The sequence below is a fragment of the Macrobrachium rosenbergii genome, chromosome 35 (assembly GCF_040412425.1).
Source record: "Macrobrachium rosenbergii isolate ZJJX-2024 chromosome 35, ASM4041242v1, whole genome shotgun sequence".
Lineage (NCBI taxonomy): Eukaryota > Metazoa > Arthropoda > Malacostraca > Decapoda > Palaemonidae > Macrobrachium > Macrobrachium rosenbergii.
In genome coordinates this window covers 4783395-4799987 of record NC_089775.1, presented here as the reverse complement: position 1 = coordinate 4799987, position 16593 = coordinate 4783395, and the positions used below count along the sequence as shown (strand labels likewise).

The window sequence follows — 16593 nt, the reverse complement described above, 5'->3', positions numbered from 1 at the left end:
AGAATTTCGGTACGAGTCGTTTTGACTCATTGTCACGCTTGTGTGGTTCCGGGAAGAGAGAGAGAGAGAGACTTAGTGAGAGAGAAAGAGGGAGAGAGAGATAGAGACCTTTGAGAGAGAGAAAGAGAACCTTTGTGAGAGATGGAGAGAAAGAGAACTTTCCCATAAGAGCTGATAAAGTTATATGAATTTAATCTTTGTTAGACCGATGTACCAAATGTCCCTCAAACATTAAAATCACGCCCCACCTCCGTCAATTGGTGCCCAGGTGCCCCAATTCACTACTCAGGTCAAACTACGTAAATTCCCAATGGTCATTCTTCGTTGTAAGTTGTACAACGAATACGTATAATGTTGTTTAAGTAATGTTTAAACAAGAGATTTAAATATTATTACACCGGCTGTACTGAGCCATCTGGCGTATGCACAGGAAGTTGACGCTCTGGAAAAGTTGCCGGTTAGGGTTTAAATATCTTTAAAATGGCTTAAATAACTTTTAAATAACTAATAAGCGTGCCGGTTGTTTATTAAATATTAATAATGTGATTTATTTATGAATTTTATATAGTTATATTATAAATAATAATCAGAATTATTATATAAATAAAGCGGGAGTTTAAACGTAATAGGCAATGACGCATTGAATACCCTGCCACCACCAACGATACCCCCCCTCCGCCATCCCCCCACTGTGGTGGCTGTTAAGTGGAAGTTGGCGGGACGTTCATTTTATGGTCACCCTTCCACATTATTGCATTTTCGGGGGTCGAAACGTTGCCCAAACACCCCTGGGACGATATAATATATAAGATAAACAATCATATTAAGTATTTATAGGAGGATGTTGCAGGAGTACCCTCCTCCCCCCCTCCCCTTCTTCTTCTCCCCCCCCATTCATCCCGGGGGTTGAGAACTTGACACACGAGAGTGAGTAACGCCAGTGTAAAATTAGCACTGTGTCAGAGCGGACGCGTTTTCTCGTCCGTCCGTCCCTAAGTGTGACCGCCCTAGCGAGGCCCCACCTTCGTCGAGAAGTCTTCTTCAGCTCCTGACGTGGCGGTCATTCAACCTCCCTCCTTCTTCTTCCCCCCGGTGGATAAAGCGTCCCGACAGGCGAGAGAGATAGATAGCAATCTCATAGGTAAAAACGTTTTCTCTCTCTCTCTCTCTCTCTCACTCTTTCTCACCTTATCTCTCTCTCTCTCTCCTCTAGCTCGCAAATAGTTTCCTTCTCTCGTGTTTAGAAGTCGGGCTCTACCGGCGTTTGGGCGCCTCTGAATTCCTCCCCTGTCTTCCGTTTTCCCAATTCCGGCGTTTATTCTTTGGTTTTAACATTTAACTTGTATTTAGCGCCTGTATATTAACCCTGGTTGAATTAGGGAGTTATGGAAGTCGAATTTTAACCGTCGGTTATAGGGTTTGAAGATGGTTACCACATTCGGCCAGCCACAACTATCGTAAGTTCGGTCGTTATTTCGTGATTGTTTGCGGTTGTTTGTGATTGTTTGTGGTTGTTTGTGATTGTTTGTGATTGTTTATTGTTTGTTTTTGTTTGTATGAGTAACAAGAGAGAGAAACAAACGTAATGGCAGGCAGTGTGGGCAGATTTAATTAGGTTCTTGTGTGGGAGAAAAAGCTGAGAGCGGAAACTTTGTTTGCGAGAGAGAGAGAGAGAGAGAGAGAGAGAGAGAGAGAGAGAGAGAGAGAGAGACCCTCCTCACACCACTATCCCCTCCCCCTCACCCCTCTCCCCTATTAAATCCCCCTCCTCAACCTTCTGTTAACCTGCCTCAACCTCGTGGTGCTTAGCATTTGACAAAGAGTTTGTATAGCTCTCTCTCTCTCTCTCTCTCTCTCTCTCTCTCTCTCTCTCTCTCTATCTCTCTCTCTATATATATATATATATATAATATATATTTTATTCTATATTTATATATAATATATATAACTAATATTAACTAATCAATTTAAAGAAAACATTACTGTTAGATTTACTTAAGAAAATAAATAATTATTGTTAATTGCCTTTACAGTTGTTACAGGATAAAAGAAAATAAAAATAAATTGTTAATTGTCATCACAGTTGTTAGAGGATAAGAGAAAATCAAATAAACATTTGGCTAGGTCACAGTTTGGTCTTGCAGCAAAGGTTAGAAGTCAAATAAGGCTTTTATTAGTCATAACCTTGTACTAGTTTTTATTATGAACATTGTATATTTGCCTTGATTATGTATATATAAATATATATTTATATATATATATATATATATATATATATATATAAATATAAATTGTATATAAATTTTTTTCTCTATAGATATATATATATATATATATATAGAGAGAGAGAGAGAGAGAGAGAGAGAGAGAGAGAATGAACACTTAAGAACGTTTTTGGGGCAACAGGAAATACTTTATTGGTTCCTACAAGGAAAATTTTTGTTCCCTTGTAAAAAAAAAAAAAAGTGGATGTTTTGCATAGCCTGAAAGCAAATATGTAAGTATATATAAATATATCTATTTATGTATACATATATACCTATCTGTTTATTCATATACATATGTATAATGTGTATATATATGCATACGTATACAAGATATTTCCTGTAGCCTCTCAAATTTGCTTTTTTAACCTAAATTATACCCCCGGGAAATATCCTTGACAGCTTTTTAAATATTGCAACCTGATTGTAATCATATTCATCATATATTCTTCACATTACGCCAAGAATGTCGTCAGAAAGCTAAATCTAGAAGCAGTACAATTATCCCTCATTACAGAGAGAAGGATTACTACACACGCAACCTCATGCTATGTTAATGCCCCTGCAACATAGGTCGAGGTGTTTGCAACATAAGTCTAGGTGTTGCAACGTGCGCCATTAAAGCATTATGTATTCCTTAGGTAACTGGGACATGTCATTTCGTATTCAGTCATGTAATTGAATAATGCCCCGTAATATAATCTGGTCTTTGTACGTAATGGTATTCTCAGCAATACGGAACATGACTCTGCAGAAGTGTCTTGAGTTCTGATGTCGTTTTAGCGTGAAAATATCATTAACTATTAAGTCTGTTTTCGATCATATTTATCATAGATGGACTTAAAGACTTGATGAACCATCAGACCAAATTTCACCAAACCCCGTTCACCCGTACCCCAACATAGACCTAACCTCCATAACCCCAATTAGAGCATTGCATTGGCACAAGTGATCACGTGATGATCTGTACTGATCACCCGGTGTAAATCACGTTATTATAATCCCCACGGGGGGTTCCGTGAACTGGTAAAATGCCGGTTTGTGGTAAGACCCAGTTAGATTCGGTGCCCTTACTAGCGATTTAGAACGAAAGCCACGTGCCCACGGGCATGACCGTGGAGAAATTCATGCACACGTCACGCACTGAGAGAGAGAGAGAGAGAGAGAGAGAGAGAGAGAGAGAGAGCTTAACATAAGTATAATGGAGTCTCGTCAAGGGCATTGCCACAGGGTTATCTCATAAAATGGGGCATCCTTGTGCTTGCTAACGTAATTCGACGTGACGTGGGTATTGGCTCTTGGTTAATGCTTTGTGCTTGTATGCACGGTATAGGGGTATATTGATTTTTTTTCACTCTTCAGTGCACAATATTGGTTTATTTTTAACCTTGCATGCACACTGTGGGCCTAAATTGGTTAATTTTTAGTCTTACATGCACAGTATAGGCCTAAATTGGTTCATTTTTTATATTACATACACAGTATAGGCCTAAATATGTTCATTTTTCAATCATATACACTATAGGCCTAAATTGGTTTATTTTTCGATCTTAAATGCACAATATAGGCCTAAATTGGTTAATTTTTAATCTTAATGCACAATATAGTCCTATATTGATTAATTTTCAATCTCACATGCACAATGTAGGCCTGTATTGGTTAATTTTTCAACCTTACAAGCACAATATATGAGTAAATTGGTTAATTTTTTAATTTTATTAGGCATAAATTTTTTAATTTTTCAGTCTTAAATGCACAATATAGGCCTAAATTGGTTCAATTTTCAGTCTTAAAATTGCATCAATATCTCAAATGCACAATATAGGCCTATATTGGTTCATTTTTCAACCTTACAAGCACAATATAGGCCTAAATTGGTTCATTTTTCAGTCTTAAATGCACAATATAGGCCTAAATTGGTTCATTTTTCAGTCTCAAATGCACAATATAAGCCTAAATTGGTTCATTTTTCAGTCTTAAATGCACAATATAGGCCTAAATTGGTTCATTTTTCAATCATGTACACAATACAGGCCTATGTTCGGTCATTTTGTAATCCTATACACACTGTATAGGTCTAATTGGTTTTATATATCGTATACACGCTTAAATAGTTGGTTAATTGTTTTATTCATGCAAATTAGACCATATAATGGACGTGGCTCCATATCCAGGCCATGTGCTTCACGCCACATAGCCACGAATCTGCCAACATGACAAGATTCATGGGTCACTAGGGATGATGAGTCTACGATCTTATTGAGTCTACGATCTTATTGAGTCTACGATCTTATTGAGTCTACGATCTTATTGAGTCTACGATCTTATTGAGTCTACGATCTTATTGAGTCTACGATCTTATTAAGTCTACGATCTTATTGGGTCTACGATCTTATTGAGTCTACGATCTCTCTTTAGTCTACGATCTTTTACTCGTGAGTCTACGATCTTATACTCGTGAGTCTACGATCATATACTCATGAATCTACGATCTTATTGAACCCCGACCATATTCTCGGTCCCGGATCGCATTTATTGATTGAGTATCGATCGTGGATTATAGCGTTCGAAGTTCACCCGGGATCGATAAATGGGACATTTAAGTCTAACGTTCGTCAGGTATGAATTTGAGAGAGAGAGAGAGAGGGGGGAGGAATAGAGAGGGAGAGATAGGAGGAGGGATAGAGAGTTAGAGAGCAAGAGAAGGAGGGATGGAGAGAGAGAGAGAGTGGGAGATAGATAGACGGAGAGAGAGAGAGAGAGAAAGATAAAATTCACATCTCCAAAACAGCAACAACGTAATATTTCCGTTTCCTGAAATAACATAAAGTTAATATTAGTACCAAGTAGAATGCAGTCAGTTATGAGAGAGAGAGAGAGAGAGAGAGAGAGAGAGAGAGAGAGAGAGAGAGAGAGAGAGAAATATGCAGTGTGGCAACGTGAATTATCTCCGGTATGCAAGAGAGCCGAGATATGGCGGTATACCTTAAGCCTTTGTTACGTAAGAGAGCTCACTTTAGCCCAATGCTTAGTTACGTTTAGAGCTCAATTCTTATCAATTCGTTCAATAGGCTGTGATTTTGGGCAGTCGTTTAAGCTCGATTGAAGGTGATGGATCTAATATGAATTCTATTATGGTTATATTAATGTAATTTTTATTATTTTATTATAATATTTCTATATTAAATTCGTTTTTTTAAACGTCATTCTCGGTAGGAAGTGGTATAGGCCTATAACCAGGCTAGTTTTACGTAAATAAATTGAAGTTATTTCGTGACTGCGCCCCTCTCTCTCTCTCTCTCTCTCTCTCTCTCTCTCTCTCTCTCTCTCTCTCTCTCTCTCTCTCTCTCCCAAATTGCCGTGATGAATTAAGGGGCACGTGTGTAGGAAGATGGTGTAGCCTAATTTACTCATTCATATTTTTTTCTCTTCCTCTTTCACGTAAATTGCTACCAAAAAAACAGCAGCTCTCTCTCTCTCTCTCTCTCTCTCTCTCTCTCTCTCTCCCAGGATTTTAAAAGGGTCGTCACGCAAACCGGTTGTAACTTCGTCCAAAATCTGGGTTCATCTCGAGTTGCAGAAGGTGTCATTATTATATATAACAAGGTCCGTCAGTCCGTCTATATTAAGGTCATCCAGGACCTTCACGCAGGAGGAACACGTTCACGGAAGTCCTTAGAGTCCTTTAAAGTGCTCAAATCGTCTGCTTGTCATTCCTAGACCGACTCCTGACGAAGGAATGCTCCTCTAAAACTCACGAAAAAAATCGTTCTTAATTCCTACCTTACGTCTGAGTTAAAGACTCCCTCCTACTCCTTCCCTTCCTGGGGAGTGGGAGTTGGGGAGTTCATTCACCTACTCCCCAATTAACACCCTGAAGGTCCTTATACTACCCTAAATTCGCCAGCTGCCACTTCAATTACTTCCCTACTGCAGAAGTGAGGCAGTATAGGTCTAGATATGAAATCATTTCTTTTCCATCGGCGAACGATGCATTTGTGTTTGTGCGTGGGCATGTTTGTGTGTGTGTGCTTGCGTGTCTGGGTATTCCTGTGCTTGGGTACGTCCTTCGGCGTGCCCCCAGCACCAGGAGGACGAGGGTGTGGGTCTAGACGCCCAGGAAGGAGCTTCGATGTGTAGTTGTATACCTCGACCGGAGGAAAGAACAATCATAACATTGATGGCTGGCTGCTGCCTCTCTCTCTCTCTCTCTCTCTCTCTCTCTCTCTCTCTCTCTCTCTCTGCATGTTCAAGGCTTGTTACATCTCTCTCTCTCACTCTCTGTTGGTTGTTTGTATATTTAATAGAGAGATTTATCGATCGGTTCAAGACGAAACAGTAATACCCAATTTCTCTCTCTCTCTCTCTCTCTCTCTCTCTCTCTCTCTCTCTCTCTCTCTCTCTCTCTCTAAGCCACCAACTCGACAGGGATCAGCTAACTATCTGTGATACATTTAACAGAGAGAGAGAGAGAGAAAGTGACGCGTAACCCAGACTTAAAATTATTGTATCTTAAACAGTAGAGCTTCGTGCAAAGGTTACCCCATTGATAATAGAATTACCTTGCAATTGACGACTTATTAAGCCATTTTTAGCAACTGTACCTTGCAGAAGCAACTGTATTGCAATACAGTTGCTTTTGCAAAATACAGATTGCTCAAAATGGCTCGAGAAGTCTTTAATTGCAAGACAATTCTATAATTAATGAAGTGACCTTTATAAAAAGTTCCCCTGTATAAGGTGAAATTGTTTTAGTCTAGGTAACAGTTACTTTCTCTCTCTCTCTCTCTCTCTCTCTCTCTCTCTCTCTCTCTCTCTCTCTCTCTCTGTTGAATGTATTACCAATAGTTAGCTGGTTCCTGTAGAGTTTGTGCCTTGAGAGAGAGAGAGAGAGAGAAAGCAGTTCTTACACCCAGAATATTTCTCCTGTCGAAAAGGTCATTTTGGCAAATAATTCATGATCTTTCGCTCCTGATAGGTTGGTGTACCTGATTACCAGTGTCTACCTTCATTAGGACCAGATTTCACTTACTGGTAGTGACTGGCCTTTTGTCTACAGACCAGATTTCGGTCTGGTATTAGGCCTAGTTGCCCTGTCGAGATTTAATTCATTCACTGGTCGTATTTGGTCTGGTATTAGGCCTAGTTCCTTTGTCAGTATTCTAACCATTAATTCAACATTAGCAACATATTGAGAGAGAGAGAGAATGGTTACGATTTCGAAACTGTACCCTTTGTCTTAATGGTATCTAAGCCCTGTCCTGTAACATTTTGGGTACACGGTACGTCTTGGTTCGAATTTTTTACCCTCTCTCTCTCTCTCTCTCTCTCTCTCTCTCTCTCTCTCTCGCTTTTACGGTGCATTTCAAAGCAATTGAATAATAGGTTTAGGTTAAATGTTAATGGGTGCTTCCTTATGTGACGTAACTTACGGTTGCCAGTTGCTGAATTTTATTAGTTTTTTGCGTCTTTCCTCGTAAGCGTTACTGAAATCTTACAAGTGTATAATAATATAGACACTTATTTAAGTGTATTACTTATTTATTAATAAATTATTAATATAATTGCGAATTTAAAGTAGAGTAATAATACAAAATGAAGGTTTATTGGCAACGAACCTACTACAATGCTTGAAGAGTTGCCAGTTTGTGCTATATTCACGTTAGGCTTATAACAGGTATTAGTATAAAAATTGACCTAGCGAGAGAAAGAGAGAGAGATAGTACCTTAGGTTCATTAATTTTGTGTTGCTTAATTAAGCGAATAAATAAATATCGCCAATGATTCTATGGAAGGAAAAGGGTTTCTCTTCTCTCTCTCTCTCTCTCTCTCTCTCTCTCTCTCTCTCTCTCTCTCTCTCCAACACAAACACTTCTCTCCATCAATGGGCAAGTCCCTCCTCCCTCAATACTCAGGACTAATCTCCAACAATGGGAACTGCGCTCTCCCACACAGCTTGGGAGAGAGAGAGAGAGAGAGAGAGAGGCATCTGCTATCGACCCAATTCGCTTACGAAAGGATTCGGTCCTTTCTAGAAGACTCCATTCTCTGTAGTCGTTTTTTTATATATTTTTTTAATTATAGTAATTTTTCAAATATAATTTTACAAATTATAGTTGTTACTGATCGGATAAATACTCTTAGGCCTATTTAGGACTTTTGGAGACAGAGTGAGAGAGAGAGTAAATCATATTCACCATCAAAAATATAGATTTTAAAAAATGGGTTTTATATACTCCCATTTCCTTAACATGACCAGACCACTTCAATAATGGCGTATTTATTTACGCTTTAAACATGTCTCATACCATTAAAGGCTACACCTTGCTGTTAGTCGACTGTTCAGGGTCGCAGCTGCTGGAGAGAGAGAGAGAGAGAGAGAGTTATTTTTATAACAAGATATGTGCGATTAAATAACACAGACGCCATGTTGTCATGGCAACGATTACAAGTAAGACTGTTTTGTATTCTTGTGTTTGTGCGTTTGTTTGTGTCTGTATATGAATATCATCAAATCTGGTTCAAGCTCTCTCTCTCTCTCTCTCTCTCTCTCTCTCTCTCTCTCTCTCTCTCTCTAGGTCTAGCTATATCGCGGTAGCTTCTGCTACGAACCTACGTAGTTAGCTGTAATGTTATTTCCTGTCGTTGATAATTACGTAATGTATTTATTTCAGGCGTCGGGATAAAATACAATACATTGTATTTTATAAAACAGAATAAAATATAAAATAAAATACATAGTATTTTATGTATAATAGTTTTAATTTTTAGGTTTCCAACCACCTCGATTTGGGTGGAGTGTGGGGGAGAGGCATATTGATTTCTTATCCGTTTGTGTAACGGTTTTTTTCCTATTTTAGGTCACAAACGCACAAACAAACAACCGATAAACAAACGACCTACGTTTGTTTGTGCGTTTGTTCGGTGTGATTGTTCCGAGGAAGGAAATAAAGATGAAATCAAAAGTTTGTTTGTTGTGAAACGCTTTCGGTAGAAGTACTGTAGGTCTACCGAGCGTGGAACGTGGCATGTGCACGAGAGAGAGAGTGAGAGAGAGAATGTGCGAGTTATCCAGCGCTCTCTCTCTCTCTCTCTCTCTCTCTCTCTCTCTCTCTCTCTCAGTATACAAGCGGACAGTGTCGGAGAAAGGTACCTAACTTGTGACAGAAAAGAGAGAGAGAGAGAAAGTGTTTGTATGTGCGTATGTGTGAGTTATCCAACTCTCTCTCTCTCTCTCTCTCTCTCTCTCTCTCTCAGTTGACAAGCGGACGAAGTGGGGGAAAGGTAACGTAACGGACTTGTGGGGGAAATATACGCAGTTAACATGACAATTGTTTTGTAGTGTCAAAAAACCGCTGAGTGAACTGGCCTTTAAGGTAAGTGTTCGGTAATTAATGGTTTGTTGTATTAATACAGTTGTGGGCAGTGTTGTTACAACCACAACCGTGATATATTGTATCGATACAGTTGGAGTCAATGTTGTTACAATTACAACCGTGACATTGTATAAATACAGTTGTAGCTAATATTTTTACAGTCACAACCTTGACATATTGTATAAATACGGTTGTAGGCAGTGTTGTTACACCCACAATCGTGATATTGTATCAGTACAGTTACAGTCGATATTGGTACAGTCACAACCGTGACATTGTATAAATACAGTTGTAGCCAATATTGTTAGAATCGTGATTGATAAATACAGTTGTAGTCGATATTGTTACAATCACAACTGTGACATTGTATCAAAGTTGTAGGCACTGTTGTTACAACCACAACCATGATATACTGTATAAATACAGTTGGAGTCAATATTGTTACAACCACAACCATGATATACTGTATAAATACAGTTGGAGTCAATATTGTTACAACCACAACCATGATATACTGTATAAATACAGTTGGAGTCAATATTGTTACAACCACAACTGTGAAATACTGTATCGATAGTTGTCATTATTGTTATAATCACAACCGTGACATTGTATCAATACAGTTATAGCCAGTATTGTTACAACCACAACCAAAACATATTGTATAAATACAGTTGTAGTTAATATTGTTACAACTGCAACCTTCACATGTTGTATAAATACAGTTGTAGGCAATATTGATACCAGCTATAAACCAGAGAGAGAGAGAGAGAGAGAGAGAGAGAAGAGTATAAGCCTGGAATGCAGATAACTGCCTCCGGGTTATATGGTTTTTAAGGGGTTGTGGGAGGGGGTTTATTACAGTGGTGTGGGGGCGGAGGTGGTTGGAATGGTAATTGTGAGGAGGGGAACTGTTGTTTGTGTTGGAGGGGGGGGGAGGGAGGGAGGCATTGTGGGAATTTTTTGTGTTGGGGGAAGTGGTTGCTTAGAGCAACAGGTGCTTGGTGTGTTTAGACATATGTCTAAACTGCCATGTCTAAACAGGCGTGCTTAGACCCATGTCTAAATCTGCATGCTTAGACAAATGTCTAAACAGGCGTGCTTAGACCCATGTCTCATACTTAACAATCACCTCTCTCTCTCTCTCTCTCTCTCTCTCTCTCTCTCTCTCTCTCTCTCTCTCTCTCTCTCTCTCTCTCTCTCATTTCCTGTCTATTTCCTCTCTTTCCAAAGGAAAAGTCGGCCAAATGTCATAACCCTATTTTGATAAGTGCTGGGAACCTCACTGGTAATATTTACTTGTTCCACTGTCTTTTAAAGAAAGTGTTCTATGAATGTCTTGTAATGTTTTTTGACATGTTTACTGTTATTTTTTTTAATAATTGAAATTTTTATTGTTTATATTGTTTCTGTTATATAAGATAATTGTTAGAATTTATATATTTATATTTGTGTATATTTATTTTTATTATTATTATTTTATCAGTATTTTAGGTCTCTTGATCTATAATTATATGTACCTCTCTCTCTCTCTCTCTCTCTCTCTCTCTCTATCTATATATATATATATATATATATATATATATATATATATATAATATATATATATATACACACACACATGTGTGTGAGAGAGAGAGAGAGAGAGAGAGAGAGAGAGAGAGAGAGAGAGAGAGAGAGAGAGAGAGAGAGAGAGAGAGAGAGAGAACTCTCTTCAATTTTAGAAATGTGTAATATATAAAAACCACTACTTTCCCTTTTGAATGCACTTAAGTATCTAGATAATGACAAAATTAATTTTAAAAAATAACAAAAAAAAACCACTCCACTTGTGGACCTTTGAACCGGCGTAAATATCCTCCAAGATTATTGAGTAGTTATCAGCGATTATCAGTTGTAGGCTTATTTATTATCTTAAGATTTGTGTATCATAAATATATATATATATATATATATATATATATATATATATATATATATATATATATATATATATATATATATATATATATATATATATATATATATATATATATATATATATATATATATATATATATATATCATTTTTTATTTATTTTGGGATGAGGATGCTAGCCCACCCCCTTTTTGTCGTGTGGCCCACCACAGACAGCTAACCACCAGGTACACAATTCACTGCTTTTGTCTCCAAAAGCACTGGTCTCTCTCTCTCTCTCTCTCTCTCTCTCTCTCTCTCTCTCTCTCTCTCTCTCTCTCTCTCTCGTAATTAAAATATATCTTCAAGATTACTGCAAGCGATGACGTCACTCATTCATGAACAGATGAATGGAAAATAGTTTTAGTTGATAGTAAATGATATTGATATCGGATTTCTGAGTGAAAGTGACGTCATCTGATTTCCCAATTCATGCACTGGGGACGACTGTCCACAGAGATAGAGAGAGAGAAAGTTACTAGTTTATTTTAAGCAACACTTAAGTTAATCCTAACTTCATAAGTGTTTAAAATATATTAATGTTTTGATTATAACTCTACTTACTTAAATCTGTTACGTATATAGGTAACTTTTTAATATCAAATATCGAATTCACTATACCTTGGGAATTATAATAATTGCTTCTGGCCCAGTCAGGATACGAACCTGGGGTCCTTTGGTTTAAGAAACAGCAAATTAAAAGGTCGACTTTAACTTCTCGACTATTAGGAAAGATATATATTCCTGTCGAATATAAGTTTTTATTACTTATTTTTCTTAAATCAATGCCCCAGGTTCGAATCCTGCCCTAGGTAGGAGGACATTTTTCTTAAATCAATGCCCCAGGTTCGAATCCTGCCCTAGGTAGGAGGACTTATATACATTCCCCTTTTGGGTGTAAGTTACACCCAGGGTGTAGTGAATTGTACATTAAATATATATCTGGTGAAAGTTACGTCAAGACTGGTCCAGTGATTTGCTGTTATAATTAGTCTCTGCTGGTATTAGCCTTATCACACATAGGCTACCTTATCTTGGAGGGTATTGGGCAAAGATACCCTCCCCCCTTTCCCTCCCTGGGACCCCCTTCCCTGCCCTCATCCAGAGGACGCCCCTAACTCATGATCTAGGTCCCTACCCTAAGCCAGGGGACGCCCCTATATGAAGAAACGGCTCTCTTCTTTACCCCCTGTGGGGGCAGTCTCCTACCCTTCCAGGGGACCACTGGCCCCCTTTCCCTAACCAGGGACACCCCTGCCCTTCCCAGGGGCACCACCTCACCTCCCAGCAGTGGTGGGAAGCCCTTATCTGATAATCCATTGAACAACACTATCTCAGACAACAGGTGACAGCCAGTGATCTTTGACCCCTGGTTACGACCTTTGGTCCACCTCGTATGATTCGTGCCAGGGGCATCAGAGGTGGGCGGGGCCTTCTGCTGTGTACCCAAGACCCCCCAGCAGATACTTTTTTGTATTATTACAGTAGATTTTGTGTCTCCGTTGTCCTGGGTAAAGTTTGCGAGATGAAATAAAAAATTTAAATAAATTTGTAATATTCGTTTTCAGCTTATTACCTCGTAAATCACTACCTCCAGGGGTATGAGAGGTACATACGTTAATGTATTAGAGGTACATAGATTTACGCAATGTTTATCTATAAATATCACCTCATAAACAAGTATTACATTTTGAACAACTTTTTTCAGCTCCACATTAGACCTACAATGGTCAGAGCCAGTTACATTATAGCCTGCCTCATTATTATATTATTACTGGCCTCGTCGAGGTAATATCTCATCCCTCAGAGGTAGAGAAACTATTCCCAAGAGGTATTTTCTCTTTTTCTCTCAGACAGCTTGCCTTTGTGACCTTGTGATGTTTTCATGGCGATATCATTATCACATGACGTTTCAGATCTGCTTAGTTAATGGTTTTCTTACGAGATGCAGACTCTGATTAGATTATAAGTAGTTATTATAACACTGAGCAATCATACACACTCGTCTTCGCGTAGAGAAGTTACTAAACACACTAAGCATTCACATACAGAAGTATATACGTAGGTAACGTTGCTATAAATAAGTTAAATTTGGTTCCAACCTTCTCTTAGAAGACCACTAGGCCGACATTGCACTTTCAACCCTTGTAACGAAACCGTCCGTTCGTTCGTTCGTTCGTCGATAAGACTGGCCCAGATAACGATAAGGGGTCGAATATTGTGTGGGGGGGACTTATCTGCAGTCGTCTTAAGACATAAGACTTGCTGGGAAGTCTTACTCGGTTTGGGACGCCTGTCTGTTGTGCTGTGGTCAAGTCGCCTCTGTGTCGTCCAAGATGAGGAACAGGTAAGGTTTGGTTTAGACTTTATATTGAGACTTTTTAGGCCATTTTACTGATTTGGTTTATTCTTTTCCTGTTCCTACGTAAAGTCTGTGTGGAGTCTGGCGTAATGTGTATGAGTTTAATCGTATATTAAGTCTGATTAACTAGACTTTTGAAGTCTAGTCTTGGATTGTGTGGTTTAGTACTACGGAAGTATTTAGACTTATCAGCTGATAAAACTTAGTCTAAAAGACGTAAAACTTTTTCATAAGACATAAAACTAAGACTGAAAACATAAAACTTGGTCTAAAAGACTTAAGATTTAGTCTAAAAGACATGAGACTTAGTGTAAAAGACATAAAACTTATTCTAAAAGACATAACTAGTTTAAGAGACATAAAATTTAGTCTGAAAGACATAAACTTAGTCTAAAAGACATGAAAGTTAGTCTACAAGACATAAACTTAGTCTAAAAGACACCAGTTAGTCTAAAAGACGCAAAACAATGTAAGCGACATAAAACTTAGTGTAAAAGACATTAAACATAGCCTAAAAAGACATAAAACAGTGTAAAACACATACAACTTCTAAAAGTTAGTCTCAGAGACATCAGACTTTGTCTAAAAGACTCCAGACTTGAGTTTAAAAGACTAGTGCCAACACCCAAGTCATGGTACGTGGTTTTGCAGCCATAATAGTATGTCTGATATTAATTCTGCACACCATTGCAGCCTAAATTCTCGGCCCCGGGGGGAAAACCAACTAAAACCGGTATATAATGATTCATGACTCACTCTCTCTCTCTCTCTCTCTCTCTCTCTCTCTCTCTCTCTCTCTCTCTCTCTCTCTTCAATTGAGGTTCCTGAACTTTGTTGAGGCTGTAAAGATTGAGAATATTATACCCTAGTTTTATTTATATAGTGAACAGCTCTCTCTCTCTCTCTCTCTCTCTCTCTCTCAGTTTTAATGTAAGTGTTGGTTTGTCAATATGTGGAGAGAGAGAGAGAGACATAATTTAATTCAAAATTCTCAACTAAGGCGATGTGTGTGGTTGCATTCATTCAACATCATCTCCTTGGACAAAATGCTCTCTCTCTCTCTCTCTCTCTCTCTCTCTCTCTCTCTCTCTCTCTCTCTCTCTCTCTCTCGCATAAGGTGTTACCTGAAGCCAGCCAGTGATGTCTCTAACGAAAATGTCTATCACTATTTTAATTAAAGTATTTCAATTGAATGATGTCCAAAGCTTTAAACAGATATTAAAATACATAATACTTTCAAATATTTAATTATTAAACATCTCTTAAAACTGCGTAATAGCGTTATATAAGCCTTATAGGCCTAAAGGTCCCTAGTGGAGCTCGCCCAGGTGAAATCAATATTCGTTTCCGCCGGTCTAATTCGGATGCCATAGGCCTATATGGGCGAAGGTAGGCTCGGGAACGCCAGTGTTCATAAGGGAAGTATGCGTTGTAGAGCGTATAAAAGTATGCGTCAGAGAGCATACTATAATGTATATAATAGTATGCGTAGGAATTCAAGTAACACGGAGCAGCTACTAGGTACCAGGCCTATAGTAGGAAGGAGTAAATGCGTATATTAAAGGAAGTATGCGTTATAGAGCATACAATCATAATATGCGTTCGAGCGCATACTACAGCATATTTAAAACTAACAGCATGCGATCAGTATGCGGAAGTATGCGCGGGAATTCAAGCAACACGGAGCAGCAACTAGACCGAGCGTGTATTCAAAGACCTTTTCCTCTCCCTTGGCAAGGCGTTGCTACTTGCTACTACAAAGTGCTACTACGAAGCAACACGCTGCTCTAAATAAACAAGAGCCCCCATGGCGTTGCTGTCTCTCTCTCTCTCTCTCTCTCTCTCTCTCTCTCTGAACTACTTCGTCTCTGCAAGGGGAGGTCGATAAACCCATCATCAAATCGCGCAATATGAGTCTAGCTCAAATTTAACTAAGAAAAAAAAGACTTGGATTAATTTCCCAGTAGGAAAAAAAGACTTAATTTACTTTCTCCTAGAAAAGGAATTAAGTTTTTCATAGAAGAAATTTAAGTCTCCACTAAAAAAAAATTTAGATGAATTTTTCCACTAGGAAAAAAAGACTAAATTTCTCAACTGGGAAAAGACCAAGTTATTTTCCCACTAGGAAAAAAGACTTAACTTCCCGCTGAGTTACATTCCCCAATGAAAAAATGACGTGTATATATATAGCAGTATAAGTCTAGTTCAAATATAACTTTGAGAAGAAAAAAAGATTAAATTACACTCTCCACTGAGAAAAAAAACATGAAAATCTCCACTAGGGGGAAAAAAAGACGCAACGTCTACATATGGGATTTAAAGTCTCAGAAACCCACCAATTAAATCCCCCAGGGGAGGAACCGCGTGACACCCACCATCCAATAGCAACGGAACATCTATATATAACCGCAGCTGTTTCGAACTCAGACCAGACATGATATATCCCTTTGCCAACAGGTGTGTTTGTGTGGGCGTGGGGGTGTTGTGGGTGGGGGGGAATTGCCTGGGAAGGGAGGGGAGAGGTTACAGGTGCCTTTATGATTGCGTGGGAGGGGGTATGGAGGGTCTAGGGCCTCACAGATGAGCTTAGAGACGGGAGACATGAATGGGATTCTTTTTGATGTTAAGATTCTT

At 38.6% G+C, this 16593-nt stretch overlaps 1 protein-coding gene across 4 annotated transcripts in view; it reads left to right on the top strand.

The window, feature by feature from the left end:
* The first annotated feature begins 938 nt into the window (after positions 1 to 938).
* The window catches only part of Acsl (Acyl-CoA synthetase long-chain), a 37358-nt gene continuing 21703 nt past the window's right edge, over positions 939 to 16593 (top strand). Inside the window, exon 1 of one of the 4 annotated variants that reach the window (XM_067134278.1) lies at positions 939 to 1141. Coding sequence is in view for 2 of the 4 variants with exons in the window: in XM_067134276.1 (XP_066990377.1) it covers positions 1426 to 1457 (32 nt within the window). In the remaining 2 variants the exon portion in view is untranslated. Of the gene's footprint in view, positions 1458 to 9502; positions 9641 to 13807; positions 13945 to 16593 lie in introns of those variants that run through there. The other 3 variants (XM_067134276.1, XM_067134279.1, XM_067134277.1) reach the window with 3 other exon arrangements.